Source organism: Podarcis pityusensis (assembly GCF_964106645.2).
Source record: "Podarcis pityusensis genome assembly, chromosome: W".
Lineage (NCBI taxonomy): Eukaryota > Metazoa > Chordata > Lepidosauria > Squamata > Lacertidae > Podarcis > Podarcis pityusensis.
The window spans coordinates 21240673-21260766 of record NC_138045.1 but is presented as its reverse complement, the minus strand read 5'-3'; the positions used below and the strand labels follow the sequence as shown (position 1 = coordinate 21260766).

General features: G+C 45.1%; 1 protein-coding gene across 1 annotated transcript in view; it reads right to left on the bottom strand.

The window, feature by feature from the left end:
- LOC308467638 (nuclear pore complex protein Nup214-like) overlaps nt 1-20094 on the bottom strand; it is a 254499-nt gene that overhangs the window by 177985 nt on the left and 56420 nt on the right. Inside the window, exons 13-17 of the mRNA XM_080989369.1 lie at nt 11426-11580; nt 9859-9950; nt 9179-9268; nt 8349-8498; nt 6343-6501 (exon numbers count right to left, since the gene is read on the bottom strand). Coding sequence (XP_080845495.1) covers nt 6343-6501; nt 8349-8498; nt 9179-9268; nt 9859-9950; nt 11426-11580 — 646 coding nt within the window. The remainder of the gene's footprint in view (nt 1-6342; nt 6502-8348; nt 8499-9178; nt 9269-9858; nt 9951-11425; nt 11581-20094) is intronic.

Sequence of the window (20094 nt, the reverse complement as noted above, 5' to 3'; positions counted from 1 at the left end):
CCCCCTGGACCAGCACATAAGCTATCCTCAATCTGTTCTTGTGATTTGTTCAAATCTCTTATTTCCTCCTTCATTTTTTTCTGTCTCCCTTTTATGTTCCTTCATTTCTTTTTGAATTTTCTTGTTTGATTCCTCTATTACTTTTGATCTAACTGATAGGTCTTGTATTTTAATAGTGAGTTCTCCCACAGCTCCTTCAATTTTTTTATCTATCTGTTCCTGCACCTGTCCTAATTTACTTTCCATATGTAGTTCACTCTGTTTAAATTCCTCTTTGATCTTTAACCACAATATGTCTAGGTCTTTAATTTCCTCTTGTCGTGAGGCCTTTCTGTCTCCAGGAGTCCCTGCTACCTTTTTTCCATTTTTCCCTGACATTTTGTGATTATTTACACAATAGTCTGTGTTAATTTTCTGTCTCTCCCCTGAGGGGCGCACAATCTTTTTTTTTCTTTCTTATTTTTCTATGTCTTAACCACTCTCCTTTAATTTACCTTATTACGCCCATGCGATTTTGTTTTTCTTATTTTATATTCTTACAATTTCTTTTATATCACTTTCTATTGTATTTCCTTTTTTTCAGACAGAGTATTACCTTTGAAGTCAATTAATTCAGCTGTATCCTAAAGTACAACCATAATATCTCCGAGTACCACCAGAAAATATGTACTATTATAATAAACAGTTACAAATCCAGTTGGATAATAAAATGTCCAGAAATAAAAAAAAAAAATAGCTTCACTTATAATCCCAGTATATCTCGACCTTGGCAATCTTAAAGTCTTGTTTATACACCTTAGTACCTTCCTTAGGCTCTTGTTTTTTCTTCAAATGATTCCCCCCTCCTAGGGTATTATTAATAGTATATGACAATATAGTTTGTGTTTTCCCAAACCGTCCCTTAAAACATTAACACCCTCTGAAAGTTTGGTAAATTTCTCCAAGACTCAAATAATTATTACTTATGTATGAGTTATTCCTGTTAAAGTGGTTTTCTAAAGTCCACGTAGATTGATGGGAGAGCAGTAGTTCCTTTTTTAAAATTAAATAATTAAATAATTAATTAATGTTCAGTTCCGATTTCTTTTAATTTCTTTAATCTTCCACCACTTGCCGGTTTAATCCGTCACTTGTAAAGGATATTCTATAACTTAGTCCATGTCCTAATCCAAGGTTTAGTAAGGCTAATAATTCAGGCTTTAATCCACGATCTAAATCAGACCTGTAAACCAATTAGATCCCAATATCACAAAATCACTGGTCCGGTCTCTATCACGAAATCACTGTTTCAGTCTCTATCACAAAAAAGAAGAAATCACTGGTCCCGTCTCTGTCACCAAATCACTGGTCCGGATTCTGTCCCAATTTCCTGTTTATATTTTCAAGTCCATAAGAGATGTGAATGTCCAATTCAAAATGTTGTAAATATCCAATTATAGTCTACTGGGGTGTAAAACCCCCTGTTTTTAACACTCAAAGTTATTTTCCAAATTTTCCCAGGGTTTATCGGGTGATATTTTCCGCATTCCAATTATTTCTGGTTTTTTCTAGCTCCAACGCTTAAATGTGCATCTTTCCCAGAGAGCAAAAAACAATGAAAAAGAAAACGGCAAAGAGGGGGTTAACTTAAGTCCAGTTTTTCAGCAGTAAGGATCGAAAGAGTACTTAGGCAGTTCTTATTTAAAAGAGAAGAGACGTTTCTGCCAATCTTCCCTTATTCTTGTCTTTACTGTAACTTTGTTATTTTTAACGCAGCTTCCAAGCTTTCCCTGTTTTCTTTTAAATTAAACTTCTACTTGTCGTCTCAAGCTGCTCTTTCAATCAGCTCTGTGGTTATTACGTTTCTAATCACGCAGTCAGACTAGAGGCTGCTTCCTTCCTTTACTCCTGCGACTTTGTATCCTGCGCCATTTTAACTCCTCCACCGGGATGGATTCCTTAATTTAATCCTTCAACATCCAGCGTTCACTTAGTGTGTTCTTAAAAATTTTAATTTTAAAATACTTCTCTCACACTAAGGGTCCGTTCTTAAATTTTTGGAGATTCGCCGCTTTCTCTAGCGAGAGCCGGAGGCATCGCAACACGGGGTCAGTTCCTTCCTCTTGTGCTTGCAATCCCGTCGTCTTCGAGCTCTTCAAGAAAAAAACCCCGAAAAAACGGCCGGACCGCTTCCGCGCTGCCGGTTAGCCATCCCTCAAGGGTATCCCCCTTGAGATTTTTTGGGGGTGCAGTGCCTTTGCAACTCCCCCAAGCCCCAGTGTTGTTCGGAAAAGCCCGACGAGGCTTTCCACGCTCCCTTTCTATCCGCGGCGGAAATCGGAAGTCGAATGGTGGTCATTGATAAAGGTAAGTACACGTAAACTGCATGTTCCTTCACCATTTTTCAAACTTCAGGGCTTGAACTTCCATTTCTTGGAACTCCTGGAATGCTCAGTGGCAGGGAGGTCTCTCTTCAGAGTCCAACAGTAGTCAGCCATCATGACTGCGTCCCAGCGACCCTGATACCTGGTCTCCATCTCTTTCATGTCCTGATGGAATCTCTCCCCTTCCTCGTCACTCATTGAACCCAGGTTCTCAGGAAACCGGTCCATATGTGAAAATAGATAGTGCATCTTGACGCTCATGTTGCAGCCCAGGTGTCTGAAAGCAGTCCGCATGTTGTTGACAAGTTCTGCGTAGTTTCTGGCCTTATTGTTGCCCAGAAAGTTCTTCACTACCAGAACAAATGCCTTCCGCGCTTCCAGTTCCACTTCGTTCATTGAGTTTCCGAACTCTGGACCTCTGATGAGCTGACGGATCTGAGGACCGTCAAAGATTCCAGCTTTCAACTTCTCCATGGTCAATCCTGGAAAAGCCTGGCACAAGTAAGTGAAGCAGTCACCATCCTTGTCCAGAGTCTTGGTGAACTGCTTGATTAAGCCCAGCTTGATATGCAGCGGTGGGAAAAGTATTCTGTCTCTGTCCACCAGAGGGTCATTGATGACGTTCCTTTCTTTGCAAGGCACCAATTTCTCCCACAACAGCCAGTCCTTCTTCGTGTAATGCTGAGCACGGTCCCTACTATCCCACATGCACAGAAAACTAGGGTACTTGGTGAAGCCAGACTGTTGTCCCAACAAAAAGTTCACCATCTTCAGGTCAACACAAATAAACCACTTATGCTGATCATAACCAATTTTCTCCAGCACATACTTCACCGCTTCATAATTCTCCTTCAGTGTACTTGAGTGAGCCAGGGGTATAGAGGCAAACTGGTTGCCGTTGTGTAGCAGAACACATTTCAGTGATCGCTTGCTGCTGTCACTGAACAGTCTCCAATCTTTGGGTTCGTACTGTGGCACTCCAAGCTTGAGCCGAAGCTGCGCAATATCTGCACAGTACACCAAGTCCTTCTCTTCTGAGAAAAAACGGAGGTACTCTTGATGCCTGTTGCGGAAGAAGCTGATGCGAGCACTGTCAGAGAGCAGGTTTTTTCCTTCAATCTGGATGCCTACAGTTCGGCAGAGTCCTTTGACAAGCTGAGGTCGTGAACTAGATCATTCAACTCCTTTTGGGAAAATGGATGTGGAGCATCATCTTCAAGAACCACTTCTTCTTCTTCATGTCCTTCAACACTGGAGGCATCTTCGTCACTAATGTCAGGAAGTTCTCCGAAGATAGGCACTGGAATTTCATCACAATGAGCTACAGGACGATGTGCTGATTGAAGATCAGGATTAACTTAGTTTTGATCCCCCAACTTTATGATTTGCCGCACCAATTTATGGACGATTTCGAGGTTTTATGACTTCAAACTGATCCCTTTTCGACATAATCACCCAGAACTATCGGACCTGAATACTTCTTGTCATTAAAGTAATCATTTCCAATCAAAACAATTATTCGACATGGCATTTTACCCCCACCAACTTCTTCTAAAATGCTCCACACAAGCGTACATGTGAACAAAAACGTAAAAAAAGACATGTGGCCATAGCTCAAAAACTTGACCTGATTGAGCAAAACCAATGTGAATTTTGGATTCAGCGCATCAGATTCGTCCTAAATCATCTGAAAAACGCAGACAACAAATTTGTTGTTGACCAGTGATCAGTTGCTGGGAATCGCAGGTAGGGACAGCGCAGCTGCACTCCAATTTTGCTTGTGGGCTTCCCACTGGGGCACCTGGTTGGGCACTGTAGGAACAGGAGGCTGGAGAAGGTAGGCCTTTGGCCTGATCCAGCAGGGCTCTTATGGCAAGGGAGGTATCCCCCAAGGGCAATAAGAGATTAACTAACACCCTGACCTTACATTCAGCCTTCTAAGGTACTGTTTTAATTATGGTTCCTGCTCAGAGGTCGCATCCCACATTATCCTCATGCATCCAAGCTGTGTCAATTACACAATACCAGCCAAGGCTCAGTTCAATATTTTACAGTACAGGGGAGAAATAGCTTGTTTAACTTCTGACACCCCAGGGGAGGAGAAGCGCAAGCAGAGTGAGGTGAAGTCTCTTGTTCGAAAAAACCTTTTTGCACATTGGCAGGAACTCCCTGCGGCAACCCAGTATTTACAAGCCCATTTGGCTTCCAGCCTCCCCATCCATGAAATTAACTGCAGCAGCTCAAGTCCTTGTAAAACCGTCACATTGAGCAGCATGGCACTTGGTGGTGATAAAACAATCCCCGATGATGAACCCACTTTTTCTTTATAAAAATTGGGTTGGAATTATTAAACTGGCACTTCATTACAAAAACTTTGCCTTCCATGTTTGAAGATGGAGCAAAGAAAAATGTTGAGAAGATGACATTGGCTTAAAGAACAGCCTCTAGGCCAGCGGGTCAACAATTTGCCCTTTAGAGAATCGTACAATAGAGGCATTGCTCACCCCAGAAATGTAGGAAGCTGCCTTAAATTGAGTCAGGCCATTGGTCCATCTAGCTCAGTTCTGTCTAGACTGACTGGCAGTGGCTCTCAGGAGTTTCAGGCAGGGAACATTCCCAGCCCTACTTGGATATGCTGGGGACTGAATCTGGGACTTTCTACATGCAAAGCAGGTGCTCTACCACTGGGCTATTGATTTCCCCCTAAACATAAGGAAGATTTTAGTCCTCATGGTTCTGAATCAACAGCCAATTTACACAGGAAGCTGCCTTGTACTGAGTCAAACTACTGGTCCAACTAGCTCAGTATTGGCTACACTGACTGGAACACTTCGCCAGAGTTTCAGACAGGGTTCTCTCCCAACTCTACCTGGAGATGACAGGGATTGAAGTTGGGACCTTCTGCATGCAAAGGAAATTTTCTACATCTGGGCCATGACCACTTTAGCAAAAATAATAGGGACTGTCAACTGGTAGTCACAAAACCCAATCCAGTCTACAAATAGTTTCCATCCAATCTGGGGAATTGCACATGTATTCACAGAGAAGCAGTACAGTGTAATGGAGAACCTGTGGTTCTCCACATGTGGTTGGACTCCAACTCCCATGAGTCCCAGCCAGCCTGGCCAACAGTCAGGGGTGCTGGGAGTTGTGGTTCACCAACAGCTGTAAGGACCAAAACATAGCTGCCCTGGGGTAGTGGATAAAGAGATTGACTAAGACTAAAAAGGGACGCAGGTGGCGTTGTGGGTTAAACCACAGAGCCTAGGGCTTGCTGATCAGAAGGTCGGCGGTTCGAATCCCCGTGATGAGGTAAGCTCCAGTTGCTCGGTCCCAGCTCCTGCCAACCTACCAGTTCGAAACCACGTCAAAGTGCAAGTAGATAAATAGGTACCGCTCTGGCAGGAAGGTAAATGGCGTTTCCATGCGCTGCTCTGGTTCACCAGAAGCGGCTTTGTCATGCTGGCCACATGACCCGGAAGCTGTACGCTGGCTCCCTCGGCCAGTAAAGTGAGATGAGCACCGCAACCCCAGAGTCGTCCGCAACTGGACCTAATGGTCAGGGGTCCCTTTACCTTTACCTTTTTAAGACTAGGGAAACCCAGGTTCTAATATCCAAAGACATGAAACTCACAGGGTTGCCTTGGGCCACTCACCATATCTCAGCCTACTCTACTTGACAGGGCTCTTGGGGAAGTAAAAAGAGGAGGGGAAGAGATAAGAGATTCATATACACTGTCCAAAGCTCTTACCAAAACATTTCCAAGCAAACACGCTTAACTTCTGAGAAGAGAGCAACTAGCAGCAGAGAATGCTTGCTAAAGATTGGAGCAGCTTACGTGACATCTCTAACTGGAACAGGTACCATTACCTGCTGGGGACCATGGGGTTTGGAACATCCTCTGCCTCCCTAGCAGGCATTTATAATTTCCCCCTGGCTCCCAAAGCTCTGACCCCCTTGCCCTATCAAGGATCCTACCTGAAGTTGAGCTTCACTTTTTGGGTCCAAAGGCCTCTTATAGAGCAGGTGCAGATATTCAGCACTGTGAGCACGCATGTCCTTCTGTCTTGCTTCTTCCAGCCCTGCAAACCCCTCCAGCAGGCTTGTCTTCAGGAGGCTAAAGTCTGCATGAAGGGACTACAAGAAAAGAACAAAGGGAGAGGAAGACCCACCAGGAAGTAGGTGGAACTCTTTGTCACAAAATACATATGTGGCTTTTCCACAGAAATGTTAATTCATCAGGTCTGGAAGAAAGCTATACTGGGGCAACAACACAGTTCAGCAGCACAAACTGCTGCCACAAACAGGATTCTACATTTCAGGGGCAGGGGTGGTGGGACCTAACGAATCACAAGGCTTCTACAAGCCGGTCTGCATCCCAATTCCCTGTTCATTTCTTTTTTAAATTTTTGGCATCTGTATGCCACCCCATAACCATAGCTAAACTAATTAGACAAAACAAAGCCCTTAAAAAAACAAAAGCCCAACATAAATAGAACAAAAACAGTGGCAACAATAACATTAGCAACCTGCCCCATTATATATTACTGAAATGAAGAAAGCCTGGGCTAGAAGGTAACCAGGGTGGATTTGGGTGAGAAGGACTGATGGTGCTGTTCTGTTCTGGTACTCAACATTAAAGAAAACTAAGCCTAGGGATTTGTCCTTAAGTGTGTGCCTTTCGCAACTGTTCTGTTTGAATATCAGGATTCTAGCAAAAGCAACAACAGATCTTGGAAGCCTGCCCTCCCCTGGTCTAGAGGCTTCAACTGTGGCAAACTGTTTGCTTGATGCTGTCTTTATTTTATTTTCAGTCCTAGCTCAAAACCAGACATTTTACTCCCACTGGAATTTTTAAGTGGCTTGCTGTGGGTTTTTGCTCTAAAGTCGTTCTGAGAAGTTTGAACAAGAAGTGGCTAAAAATCATTCAGTAAATATATATGATTTGCCAAAAGAATAAAACCCAAACAGCCTTCAGACCATGGTTTCCAAGGCAGTCACAAATTATGGTTATCAGTTCAGACATGGTACTAAGCTTCTTTAACCAGAAGATGGAACTATGCTGTACAGTGGTACCTCGGTTTACAGACGCTTCAGGTTACAGACTCCACTAACCCAGAAATAGTACCTCAGGTTAAGAACTTTGCTTCAGGAAGAGAACAGAAATCACGTGGCGGGAGCGCAGGAGGCCCCATTAGCTAAAGTGGTACCTCAGGTTAAGAACAGTTTCAGGTTAAGAATGGACCTCCAAAACGAATTAAGTTCTTAACCCGAGGTACCACTGTATGCACATTTCTGTCATCTCACTTTTGTCTCTAGCTCAAAAAAGGTTTGTGGGACGGTTCCTCAAAACCCAGCAAACCTATTTACCGGAGGCAACACAATGGAGAGAGTATGTCTCCTTCAGGAACACCAAACCCCCTTTCAAACTTCCTCCTCAAGAGTGCAATCTGATGGGAATAGGATAAGTATGATAAATAAAGAAAATACATGTGGCGTGCAGCCAAGGGTGAAGTGGTTTATTAAGGCACAGCATATTGTTTTCAGCAACCAAGTTTTCCTTCATGCTCAATTAGCTCAGGGTTGAGAGTGGGTTACTTGTTATGTCCTGGTTTTTACAAATTGAAGAACTTCTCATTCTGTTGATTGCATGGGACGATTATGGTGGTATTACTATTGCTGAGACTGTGACATTTTCTGTGTAATCCTAACCATGTCTGCTCTGTTTGGTAGCCCTGGTAATTCAAGGTGGGTGTTGTATTCTTCATTGTGTGGTGTATATATTTTATTTTCAGCTTTGCCTGAAACAGTTGCCAAATCAGTATCATAAAGCACAGTGAGTGGTTTGAAATGGCCTTCTGATTCCTGCCGCCCCTCAAGTCCCACTTATTAAATACAGTAGTTAGTTCACTCCATTGTTTCGTAATTGAGTGTATGTTTTCATTTCTCAACTGGAGGCTACATCCTCCCCCAAATCCTCTTACCTCTGTTGTCTCTTTGAGCTCCAAAAGGAAAGTGTGGAGGTCGTTTGACTCCATCCTCAACATCTCCTCCTCTTCCTCGGTGCCCACTTCGATGGCAGCTTTGGCTGTCCTGCCTTTCAGCTCTTCCATCTCCTTCTGGAAATGTGCAATCTACAGGAACAAGTTCAGTAGTTCATGCATGTTAAATGACGACACACCCAACCATTGAGAGCTCAGGTTGGGGAAGAACAGTACGGACAGCAAACATGTTGCCCACCAGATGTTGTTGGACTACAACTCCCATCATCCTCTGACCATTGATGAACGTTGAAGTCCAACTTCATATGGAGCCCAGTGTAATGGTTCTAGGGGTTGCTCGTGCGTAAGCCAGTGCAAACACCTGGCTGGATTGCCTGAGTGAACCTTTTCTGTCCGGACAGCCACTCACCCGTGGCTGTCTCAATCGCTGGCAGAATCCGTCAGTGGGCGTTTCTTAAACTTCTTCCAGCAAAGAAGCTCTTTGACGCCTAGTCGCCTCCTAGTCTCTCTGCGCGGAAGCCTTCTGCGCAAGGAGGGCGTAGGCAGCGGAGGACCTCTACTCTCCCCGTCGTCCCCGGCAAGGCGTCATGGGACCGCCTCGCCGCTTCCCCCATCTGCCCCCCTTCTCCACTGGTGCGACGCTGATTCTCTTCCCCAGAGGATGGGCTGCCTCTCCCAATCCCGGAATGCTCTCCGGAATCCCTCTGGATTTTGCTCTCTCCCTCCGGCACTGATGGCAGTTCCCTGACACCCAGGTTCAAAGAAAGGTGACCCGGGGAGGAGCAGTACATCATAGCTCCAGAAAGCCTCACCTCCTCCCTGATTCCTATGATGACAGGATCTGAATCCTTCCACTGGTGAGCCTGTTTCTCCACCCCAGCAGTGGGTGGTTGCTGCTGGCCCTGCAAGGCACAAATGCTTTATTATTGTTTGATGGGGAATTTTAGAACTAAAATGTTCTGCTATTAGAGATAAAACAAGAAAACTTCTGAACATATTAAAGGAAGAGAGGGAGGAAGGGGGGAGCGTGTGTGTTGAAAGCAAAACACAAGTAAATAAAGTTTGTAATTTGCTTTTCTATAAGGGTGGGTCTGACAATAATGGTACAAAAAATTAATACTAAGGACAAGAAAAATTAAGCCTCCCCAAAATTAAAACCTGCCCCCCATAAAACTCCTAAGCAACCCCCACCCCATCCCCCAACAGTGTTTAGGCACCCTGAGCCACATATCCACCAGGAGTCACAGGTAAAATGTCTTCCTTGCTAAATAACCACCTAATATGCACAGGAACACACTCTTGGGGTTCACTCACGTAACTGAATGTCTCCCTTTACCAAATCTGCTCAGAGACTCTTTCAATCTTCCAGAGAGAAGCTGTGTGAGATAGAAGCAGCTATGTTCACGTAGTAAGCTTTGTCTGATTTGATCCTTGTTTTTGAGATGGAACAATATGTTTCCTGTCAAGGACAGACAGGTCAGCTTCTAATTACCTGGGAAGGGCTCACTTTTGAAACAGCTGAGGAAATCTTGGCTGTCTTCTGGAGCATGGAAGCTGGAAGAGCACTCTGAGAAGGACGCTCCACTAAGAGTCCAAAAAGAAACAAAATCACTCATAGACTCATGAATTTCAAAGATAACAGGATTTGGTAAGTGTAGTTATCTGCTTTCAGGAAAATTAAGTTTATATGTTTTTATGTACCGTATTTTTCGCCCCATAGGGCACACCAGCCAATGGATGCACCTAGTTTTTTGGGGGGGAAATAAAGGGGGGAAATTTATTTCCCCCCCCCAGGCGCGGGGCTGGGGTGGGAGATGCCCGAGCTTCCCCCGACCCCAGCCCCCAGAACAGGCTGCTATCCGCAAGCCTAGGGAGCCCGGCGGGAGGTCGCGCCAGTCTCCCCAGGCTTGCGGATATCTGTCCCCCGAGCTTGTGGGGCTGGTGGTGGGGAGATGTGCACTTCTCCCCAGCACCAGCCTCCAAACCAGGTTGGAGAACAGCGGGATGGCGACGCTCCGACTCCCCGCTGTCCCCTGAGCTTGTGGGGCTGGCGCTGGGGAGAAGCCCGCTTCTCCCCAGCGCCAGCCTCCAAACCAGGTCGGGGAACAGCGGGAAGGCGTGCTGTGACTCCCCGCTGTCCCCCGAGCTTGTGGGGCTGCCCGATATCTGCACGAAGCCCGGGGCGCGCTGTGCAGCGTGCCCCAGGCTTCGGGATGCAGGCTGCTATCCGCAAGCCTTGGGAGCCCGGCGGGAACTCCCGTGGAGCTCCCAAGGCTTGCGGATAGCTTCCTGAAGCCTGGAGAGCGAGAGGGGTCGGTGCGCACCGACCCCTCTCGCTCTCCAGGCTTCAGCGAAAGCCTGCATTCGCCCCATAGGACGCACACACATTTCCCCTTCATTTTTGGAGGGGAAAAAGTGCGTCCTATAGGGCGAAAAATACGGTAGTTTCCATATAGCTGTTTTTAAGGTTGTGTTTTAGTTTTAGTTTTAATGACATGCTGTTTGTTTTTTTAGACTGAATGCTGATTAGAAGATTTTTGAAATATTAAGCAGTAGATCAGAGCTCTCCAAACTGTGTGTCGTGGCAGCTGCAGTGTGTAGGTGTGTCATGCAAATGCTTCCCACGCTTCTCCCAGGGCTGGAAAGAAGTTAGTTTAACCTCCAGTTTGCTAGTAAAAAAATGAATTACTGTGTTGTGAAATGATGCATGTCTAAAAAGTGTGTCACCAACATGTAAAGTTTGGAAAGCTCTGCAGTAGATAAGAAAGAGCAAGAAAGAGCAGACCACCATGGCAAAGAGAGCTCTAAGCACACATGTGACCATTCCAGAAAGGAGGGAACACAGACAGGCAGTAAAAAATAAAATCTGTGTGGCAGCAATAGACATTTTCAGCAAAAAGAACTGACCACTGTAGGATGTTGAAATGCCAAACTTCCATTTTTGTACAAAGTTTATAGTCCTCAATCCCTGTTTCTCATATTAATCCACATGTAATGCAGTCACAACTACATATGAGGTTTTATCAGCAGAAAAAGGGGGAAAGGGAGAGGGGATATACCTGCTGAAGAGACTGGGGTGGAAGCCTTGATTGGCACTGCAGGAGGGGTGCCCAGCACAGTGGACTGACCCACAGTCCCAGCAGGTGAGAAGGAGAACATACTGGAGCTTTGGCCACTGTTGGCAGCTGGTATAGAAGATTCAGCAGCAGTGAACCTGGGGAGGGAGGGAGAATAGAAGAATTCATGCTCTTGGGACTAGGAATCTTCATGGTACGGGCCTTTTGCAGGTGACTGTTACCCGTAGCTGCATGCAGGGTGCCCTTGGTCACACCCTGTGCCATCAGCACTCTGCAAGAGCAGTGGAAAACCTCTGTTCCACAAATGTATTGAAAAATAGCTGCACTATATATTTAAAGCGGTACCAATAGTCAGGACTTCTCCAAAATAACCCAGGGAGCTGTTGCTTGTTAAGCCTGCTGATAGGTTAAAGGTAAAGGTAAAGGGACCCCTGACCATTAGATCCAGTCGTGGACGACTCTGGGGTTGCGGCGCTCATCTTGCTTTATTGGCCGAGGGAGCCGGCGTACAGCTTCTGGGTCATGTGGCCAACATGACTAAGCCACTTCTGGCAAACCAGAACAGTGCACGGAAACGCCGTTTACTTGCACTTTGGCGTTCTTTCGAACTGTGTGGGGGTAACGTTTCACTTGTGCTGAGGCACACCTCGCACCAGGCATGCAACAGTGTGCCAAGGAGCATCGCGCCCACGCTCCTTGAACTCCTGGCTCTTGGCTAGAAAACATGGTTTTCCCCCTGATCGTTTGTCCTCTCACAGATTTGGTTACTAGACATAACGCTTGGCTGGAGCATGACCAGGGACGCAGATGTAATCAAGTATCGGGGAACATTTTAGGAAAACACCTGCTAACATGTGTATTTGATAACGCTGGAAATGTGCTTAGATGTTAATACGTCACGTGGTTTCACTACTGTTTCCAACTGTTGACTTCTGCTAATAAAAAGAGGCTCTGCGAAGCTTGCTCTTGAGCTTGCTCATGCACAGCTCACTGCATCCAACCTCCCGTCGTCCTCCATTATTCCTATATGTGGCGCCTAACGTGGGGCCTGACCATACTCGCTTCACCCGGCAAGGGCTACAGACGTGTCCGCGCATCCTTCTGGATCCCGGTGAGTATTTTTGGAATAGCGTATAGATGGGGGATTCCCTTTCAGCACAACAGCAACAACATCGCAAAGATTTATAGTACCTGCTTTTAAAAGCACGTCACCGCTGCTCCTCAGGAGATCTCAAGGACCTGTTAGAAGTAATTAATCAGCAGTGTCCTTGGTATCCTGAAGGCGGATCTTTCAGACTCAAGGATTGGGAAAAGGTTGGGAGAACCTTGCATTTGGAACCTCGAGCCTCTGTTAAGATTTTACATACATGTACATAACTCTGATACCAAAACCAGAGCAAGATAGATCGGATGTTAAGAACTATAGACCAATCTCATTAGTTAATGTGGATTATAAAATATTTGCAAATATTTTGGCCAATAGACTGTAAAAGGTTTTAATAGAATATATACATAAAGGTCAGGCAGGATTTCTGCCTGGGAGACATATGCAAGATAATATTAGGAATATAATTGACATATTACAAAGATTAGAGACTAAAAGAAACTGTAAAGCATTATTAATGTTTATTGACACGGAGAAGGCCTTTGACAATATTTCTTGGCTTTTTATGGAAAATTTTTAGAAAGAATTGAGGTTGGTCAAAAATTCTTAAATAGTATTAAGGCGATCTATTCTGAACAAAAAGCTAAAATTATTGTCAATAATGTGGTATCAGAGGAAATTAGAATCGAGAAAGGAACCAGGCAAGGGTGCCCACTTTCTCCTCTATTATTTATTTTGGTTCTGGAGGTATTGCTAAATATGATGAGGAAAGAAGAGGAAGTTAAGGGCATTGTAGTAGGATCTAAGCAGTATAAATTAAAAGCCTTTGTGGTATGATTTGGTTTTAACTCTACAGAATCCAGAAACCAGTGCATTAAAAGCACTGGAGATGATTCAAGAGTTTGGGCAACTGGTAGGATTTAAATTAAATAAGAACAAAACCAAAGTTTTGGATAAAAACTTAGATAATGATGAAAGAAAAATCCTTATTGAAAAGACAGGCCTGGTCTTTTCGAAAAAGGTTAAATATTTGGGTGTGAATTTAACGGCAAAAAATTTAAATCTATACAAGGATAATTATGGAAAAGTGTGGAATGAAATTAAAAGAGATCTATAGATATGGTCAAATTTAAAATTATCACTTATGGGCCGAATATTGGTGGTTAAGATGAATGTATTGCCGAAAATGTTGTTTTTATTTCAAACCTTACCTATTATTGACAATGTTAAATATTTTAAAGAATGGCAGAAGGCGCTCTCCAAATTTATCTGGCAGGAAAAAAAACCTAGAATTAAATATAAACTACTTACGGATGTAAAAGAAAGAGGGGTTTTTTCCCTGCCTGATTTGAAGATATACTTTGAAGCTATGGCCTTCTGCTGGATTAAAGATTGGATTAAATTAGACAATGAAGATATTTTGGACCTGGAGGGATTGGACAATCGATTTGGTTGGCATGCATTGTTAGGATATTTCCGTTCCTCCTTAAAAAGGGAACAGGCTGTTGTGCGTCACATGCCTGTGTACTTCCTGCTCATTGGGAGTCTCCGTTTTGTATATAGCTTTTGTCCTTGCTGTTTTCCTCGGCATGGATGCAAGCAGTCATGTTTTTCCTTTGTTCTGACCAACGTTGAATAATGCTGTAAATATGCTCTCCTGGGTGAATCTTCTGTTGTGGAAACTCTGCGAAAAGGGCGTAAATGGGTCTTGGAATGTGTCTGAGGCTCATGTCGCTAATTGACTGATGCTGTTCTACAGGAGACCGAGAGATCATCTGGAGACGACGTGTAGGCCTTCCTGATGGCCTTTGTCTCCCTGGCAGTATCCCAACAACAGGTTACAGGCCCAGATTCACAGCACTTACAGGAGAGTAAGACTGCTGAAGACTGTGAGAGATATGTGGGGAAAAGCAAGACTTTTCTGTGCCACGGCAGAGTCTTTGAAGTCCAGCAGACTAATTAGGCCGGAGGAGAGCAAGAAGGCCTCGTTGATTTACGAGCTGCCAAAGATAAGGAGCTTTTGAAGTGAATAAGGCTCACGGCTGAAGTAAAGAGCTGAAATGGAGCTTTTACAAGCCTCAGATGGTGCTCCGTGCCCAAAGCTCAATGGCCACAATTATCAGACCTGGGCAAGGTACTGTGAGGGCCAGATGAGAAGGCTTGGTGTGTGGAAAACTATTTCTGAGGACCCCCCAGCCCCTTTGACAGATGAATGGGAGGCACAGGATTCAAGAGCCATGTGAATAATTTTGCTCTCGGTAGCTCCTGAAGAGTTAATCACCCTGGCTGGAAAGGCCAGTGCCCGTGAGATGTGGGAAGGGCTTAAGGCCTGTCATCTCCGACAAGAAGCTGGGTCTGTGTTGCTTTACTTCAGAAAGCTGCACAGGAAGCGTTTGGAGCCAGGGGAAGACCTTAGAGCCCATGTTTTACATTTGCAGCATCTCAGACAGGAATTGACTCATAGAGGTTTCAATATGCCTGAGTCTCTGTTTGCAATCCTTATCCTGGACTCCCTGGATGAAAGCTATCATGCTGTGGCAAGCCAGCTGGCAACTCTTCCTGCGCAGGACCTCACTGCTACAAAGGTTTTGGCGACCTTGCAAAACGAATATGATAGAAGTATTGCAGCTGAGTCAGCTTGTGCGCTTCAGGGGGAGCAATGTGAGACAGCATTCCAGCCTCCAGGGGGAGCCAAGGCGTTGGCAGCTGTGAAGTGCTGGAACTGTGGGAACCAAGGTCATTTTCAGAAATTTTGCCCAAAGACTGGAAATAAACAAAAGAAGCCTGCAGATGGCCAGAAACAGAAGGGGGGTGGAAAGCCTAGGCCAATGAAAAACAAGGCTTTGTTTGTTAGCACTGCTTCTCCAAAGGCCAAAGGAAAATTTGTCGTCGATTCTGGAGCGACAAGGCACATTGTGATGGCCTGGGAATCCGATTCAGAGGCTGAACCGGAGGAATCCCAGCCTGCACAGGAGTCCCCGCCTCCAGGGCCGGCTGAACTGGGGCAGGGCCTTGATTCTGAAGCGCCTGCACCAGTGCCGGATCCTCAGGAGCAGGCACCAGGTGAATCCACTCTGGCTCCGGAGGTGGTTGAGGACTCAGTGCCTACAGGTGAGTCTCCCCCTGGGTCCAGTAACCCTTCAGCCTCTCCTGAACTGCAGAGGCTCAGGGCAGAGAGGCGAAGGGAACTGGTTTCTCCCAGGAGGAGTGCTCGCCTTAAGGCCAGGAGAGGCGGGTCTCCTGGGGGCCGGGACCGCCCCTGGCCTCAGAGAAGATAAAGGCCAGTCAGCCCGGTCCCAGGTTGCGGGAGCAACGTCGTTGATGAGCTGTTTCGGCCAGCATCCAGTCCTGTTCCCCCAGAGTTCCTGTCCTTGCCCGGCTTCTCGCTGTGGACCCTGCTTTGCCCGAGGAGGACTGTCTGGTGACCCTCTACTCAGGTCCTGGACCTCGCCCCACGGTAACCTCCCCCCTGGACCAGCACATACATTATGAAGGATCGGCAGCTGTTTATTTCCTTCATGCCTCAAGATGGAGAGATCCAACAGGTTGATGGAAAGACGTTGAGAATTACAGGAGTTGGGACAGTGAAACTGGCAAGTCTGCACTCAACCATCAGCGAAGTACTTTATGTTCCAGATGCTGCAGACAATTTGCTCAGCGTCCCACAGCTGACTGGGTGAGGCTTTGAGATTTCCTTCAAGAAGAGCGTCTGTGTCATCAGGAAAGCCAAAGAGGGCATTTCGCATGCAAAGTTTATAGATGGTTTGTTCTGTATAACTTATGATGACAATGGTGTTGCTGTGTCTAATGTTGAATCTTGTTGTGTTGCACAAACTAACAAAGTTCTTCATGCAGGATGTATTCATGAGGCAAACCAACAATTTGGTCACATGTCTTGGCAGGCACTGGCCAAGATATCTGGGTTGGGTCAGGGTTGGAACATCAAGCCCTGTAAGTTTCACATGAAATGTTTATCTTGTGCAGAGAACAAGGTGAAGGTTGCTCCAAAAGGCAAGGTGTCTAGCAGGCAGGCTTCCAAGCCCTATCAGCTAGTCCACGCTGACCTGGTTGGTCCACTTGCGCCCTCTTTGGGTGGAGCAAGGTACTTCATGGTTTTAATTGATTCTTTTTCCAGGTACATTCATGTGTTTATGCTCCAGCAGAAATCAGAAGCGTTTCCTAAGTTCAAGGAGTTCTGTGCTTGGTTGGAAAATGTTCACAACAAACACATTGGTTGGTTGTTTACTGATCGAGGGGGTGAATTAACTTCTCAGCAGTTTGAAACTTTCCTGACTGAGAAGGGAATCCAGCATAGCCTCTCAACTCCTAGTTCTCCATGGATGAATGGACTTTGTGAGCGAGCAAACGAAACTTTGCTGCAAGGCCTAAAAACCTTGTTGCATGATGCCAATCTCCCTGAGAAGTTTTGGGGGGAGTCTTTGAACACGTTTGTTTATTCCTATAACAGGAGACTATCATCACCTATTGGTTGTACTCTCTATGAGAAGATGTTTGGTAAGAAACCTTACATCTAGCACATGAGAATCTTTGGTTCTGACATGTGGGTCTACACCCCACAGAGCAGCAAGCTTGGGAAGCGTGGGGCACATGGTTTGTTCATGGGGTATGAAAAAGGTGCATACAGGGTATTCTTGACTGATTCTAAGTCCAATAGGTTCACAAAGAGTGTTGAGTACAATCCTAAGTGGGGGGAAAATGTGGGAATTTTCCATAGTCACTAAAAGGAGGATGAAGATGATGTGAAAGAAGCAGATGATGTTGAGGTAGAAGAGGAAGCTGAGGATGATGATGATGAGAGTTCGGATTCCAGCTCAGTGGGCAGCGCTGCTGCTGTTGTCAGTGACAGTGATGACACAGCAGACTACAAGAGCGCAAAGGCCTCAGTCAGACTATCTGATGCGTCTGACACTGAACTGGAAGAACCACTGTTCACCATTGGTCACTTTTCTCCTAAGAAGGAGGAGATGAGTGCAGAAGACTTGCGTCTAGTACGCAGATCTGAAAGGGCCACAAAAGGCAAATGTCCAAAGAGATTTACTGATGAGTTTGCTAAGACAGCAACTGCTGTTCTTAGTAGCTCAGAGAAGGTGTGGGAACCTTCAAGCTTCAGAGAGGTTCAGCAGTTAACCTCTAAAGATGCTGAGCCATGGCTTAATGCCATGAAGGCTGAAGTTGATTCCTTGGATAGGAACCAAACCTGGGAGCTAGTCCCAGTAGTCCCAGGAATGAGACTGGCTGGCAGCAAATGGGTCTTCAAGGCCAAGACAGACCAGACTGGCAAGGTTGTCAGACACAAAGCCAGATTGGTTGCCAGAGGTTTTTCACAGGTACCAGGACAGGATTACCACGAGACCTACTCACTCACCGTCAAGTATGAGAGCATTAGGCTAATGCTCAAGACTGCTGCAGAGGAGAAACTGCACGTTTCTCATCACAACGTGAAAACAGCTTTTTTGTACGGGGTTTTGGGGGAGGAGCTGTATATGCTTCCACCTGATGGAATGCAGATACAGAAGGGAATGGTCCGTAAACTGCAGAAATCCTTATATGGTCTCAAGCAGAGTGCCAGGTGTTGGGACACAAAACTCACTGAGACATTGCTTTCTCTAGGTTTTCACAAAGGCAAAGCTGATCCATGTGTGTTTGTCAAGGAGGAGGGGCAAAACAAACTGCATTGTTTGTGTTTTGTTGATGATCTTCTTCTGTTTTGGAAGAATCAAGCTTTGTACCAAAGCACCCTAGCTCAGCTGAAGGAGCACTTTGACATGAAGGATCTTGGTGAGGTATCCAACTATCTTTCTCTGCAGGTGGAGAGTGACCAAGCAGGTAATTTTCTGGTACACCAAACACAGAAAATTGCTGATGTATTAACCAGGTTGAATTTGGTTGTTGCAAACCCAGCAGACACACCGATGGTGACAGGTTACCAGGTAGATAGTACTGCTGAAGCATTTTCTGACACCACACTGTACAGATGCATTCTAGGCAAGCTGAATTTCATTGCTAGATGTTCAAGACCTGACATAGCTGTAAGCACTAACCTGATTAGCAGACATGCCAACAATCCTACTGTTCAGGATTGGAAAGCTCTGAAGCGCATAGCCCGCTATTTGAAGTGGACTTTGCACTACAGGCTGAGGTTCACCCGTCAGAAGACTGGAGGTCTTGAAATCTTTGCAGATGCTAGTTTTGGAAGTGACACCACAGATGGTGCAAGCACTTCTGGAGTATGCCACATGTACAACCACTCTCTGTTTGACTGGCTGTGCAAAAAGCAGACGACAGTAAGCCTAAGTTCCTGTGAAGCAGAACTCAATGCTCTGTCATTTTCACTCATGGATTGTGAATGGTTGATGCAACTGTTACAGGACATCAGAATTTCTGTGAAATGTCCTATACAAGTGTATCAAGACAATAGATCCTGTTTGGCTTTGCTGAACTCAGAGAGTTGCAAGCAAAGAACCAAGTACTTGCAGATTAAGCTACATCGTGCAAGAGAGTGTATTCAGAAAGGACTCATTCAGGTATCCTACATGTCAGGAAATGAAATTCCTGCTGATCTGTTGTCTAAGGTTGTTAACAGAGAACAACTTAAGGTTTATGTACAGAGGTTGCAATTGGGTTGAACCACAGGTACTACAGGTTACACGGAAAGGGGAGGATGTTAGGATATTTCTGTTCCATCTTAAAAAGGGAACAGGCTGTTGTGTGTCACATGCCTGTGTACTTCCTGCTCACTGGGAGTTTCCGTTTTGTATATAGCTTTTGTCCTTGCTGTTTTCCTCGACATGGATGCAAGCAGTCATGTTTTTCCTTTGTTCTGACCAACGTTGAATAATGCTGTAAATATGCTCTCCTGGGTGAATCTTCCGTTGTGGAAACTCTGCGAAAAGGGCGTTCATGGGTCTTGGAATGTGTCTGAGGCTCGTGTCGCTAATTGACTGATGCTGTTCTACAGGAGACCAAGAGATTGTCTGGAGACGACGTGTAGGCCTTCCTGATGGCCTTTGTCTCCCTGGCAGTATCCCAACATGCATATCTATGGTATGATAAGATAAAGGCCCATAGTGGTTTTAAGAATCATATAATTAGAAAAGTGCTATACAATGTATGGAGGATCTCTTGGTATGAAAAACACCCAAATGGATTTCACCAATGGAAGCACAGGCCCAAAAAGAGCTAAATATGGAAAATAAATGGTTGAGATATTCAGATTTATTGTTAGAAGACAATGAAGGAGTTAAATATAAAACCATTTGAACAAATCAAAGATAACGTGAATTGGCTTCAATACTATCAAATTAATGAACTATTCAAGATTGATAAGATAAATGGTTTTGCAACAGAAAAAACCAAATTGGACACTAATGTTAAGAATATGTCTAAAATGTATAATTTGTTGTTGGAGTGGCATACAAAGGATGAACAAGTTAAATCGGTTATGATTGACGGCACAAGATGTGGGACACAATATAATGATGGAGGATTGGGAAAAGTTATGGAAGAAAGGGGTTAAGTTTACTGC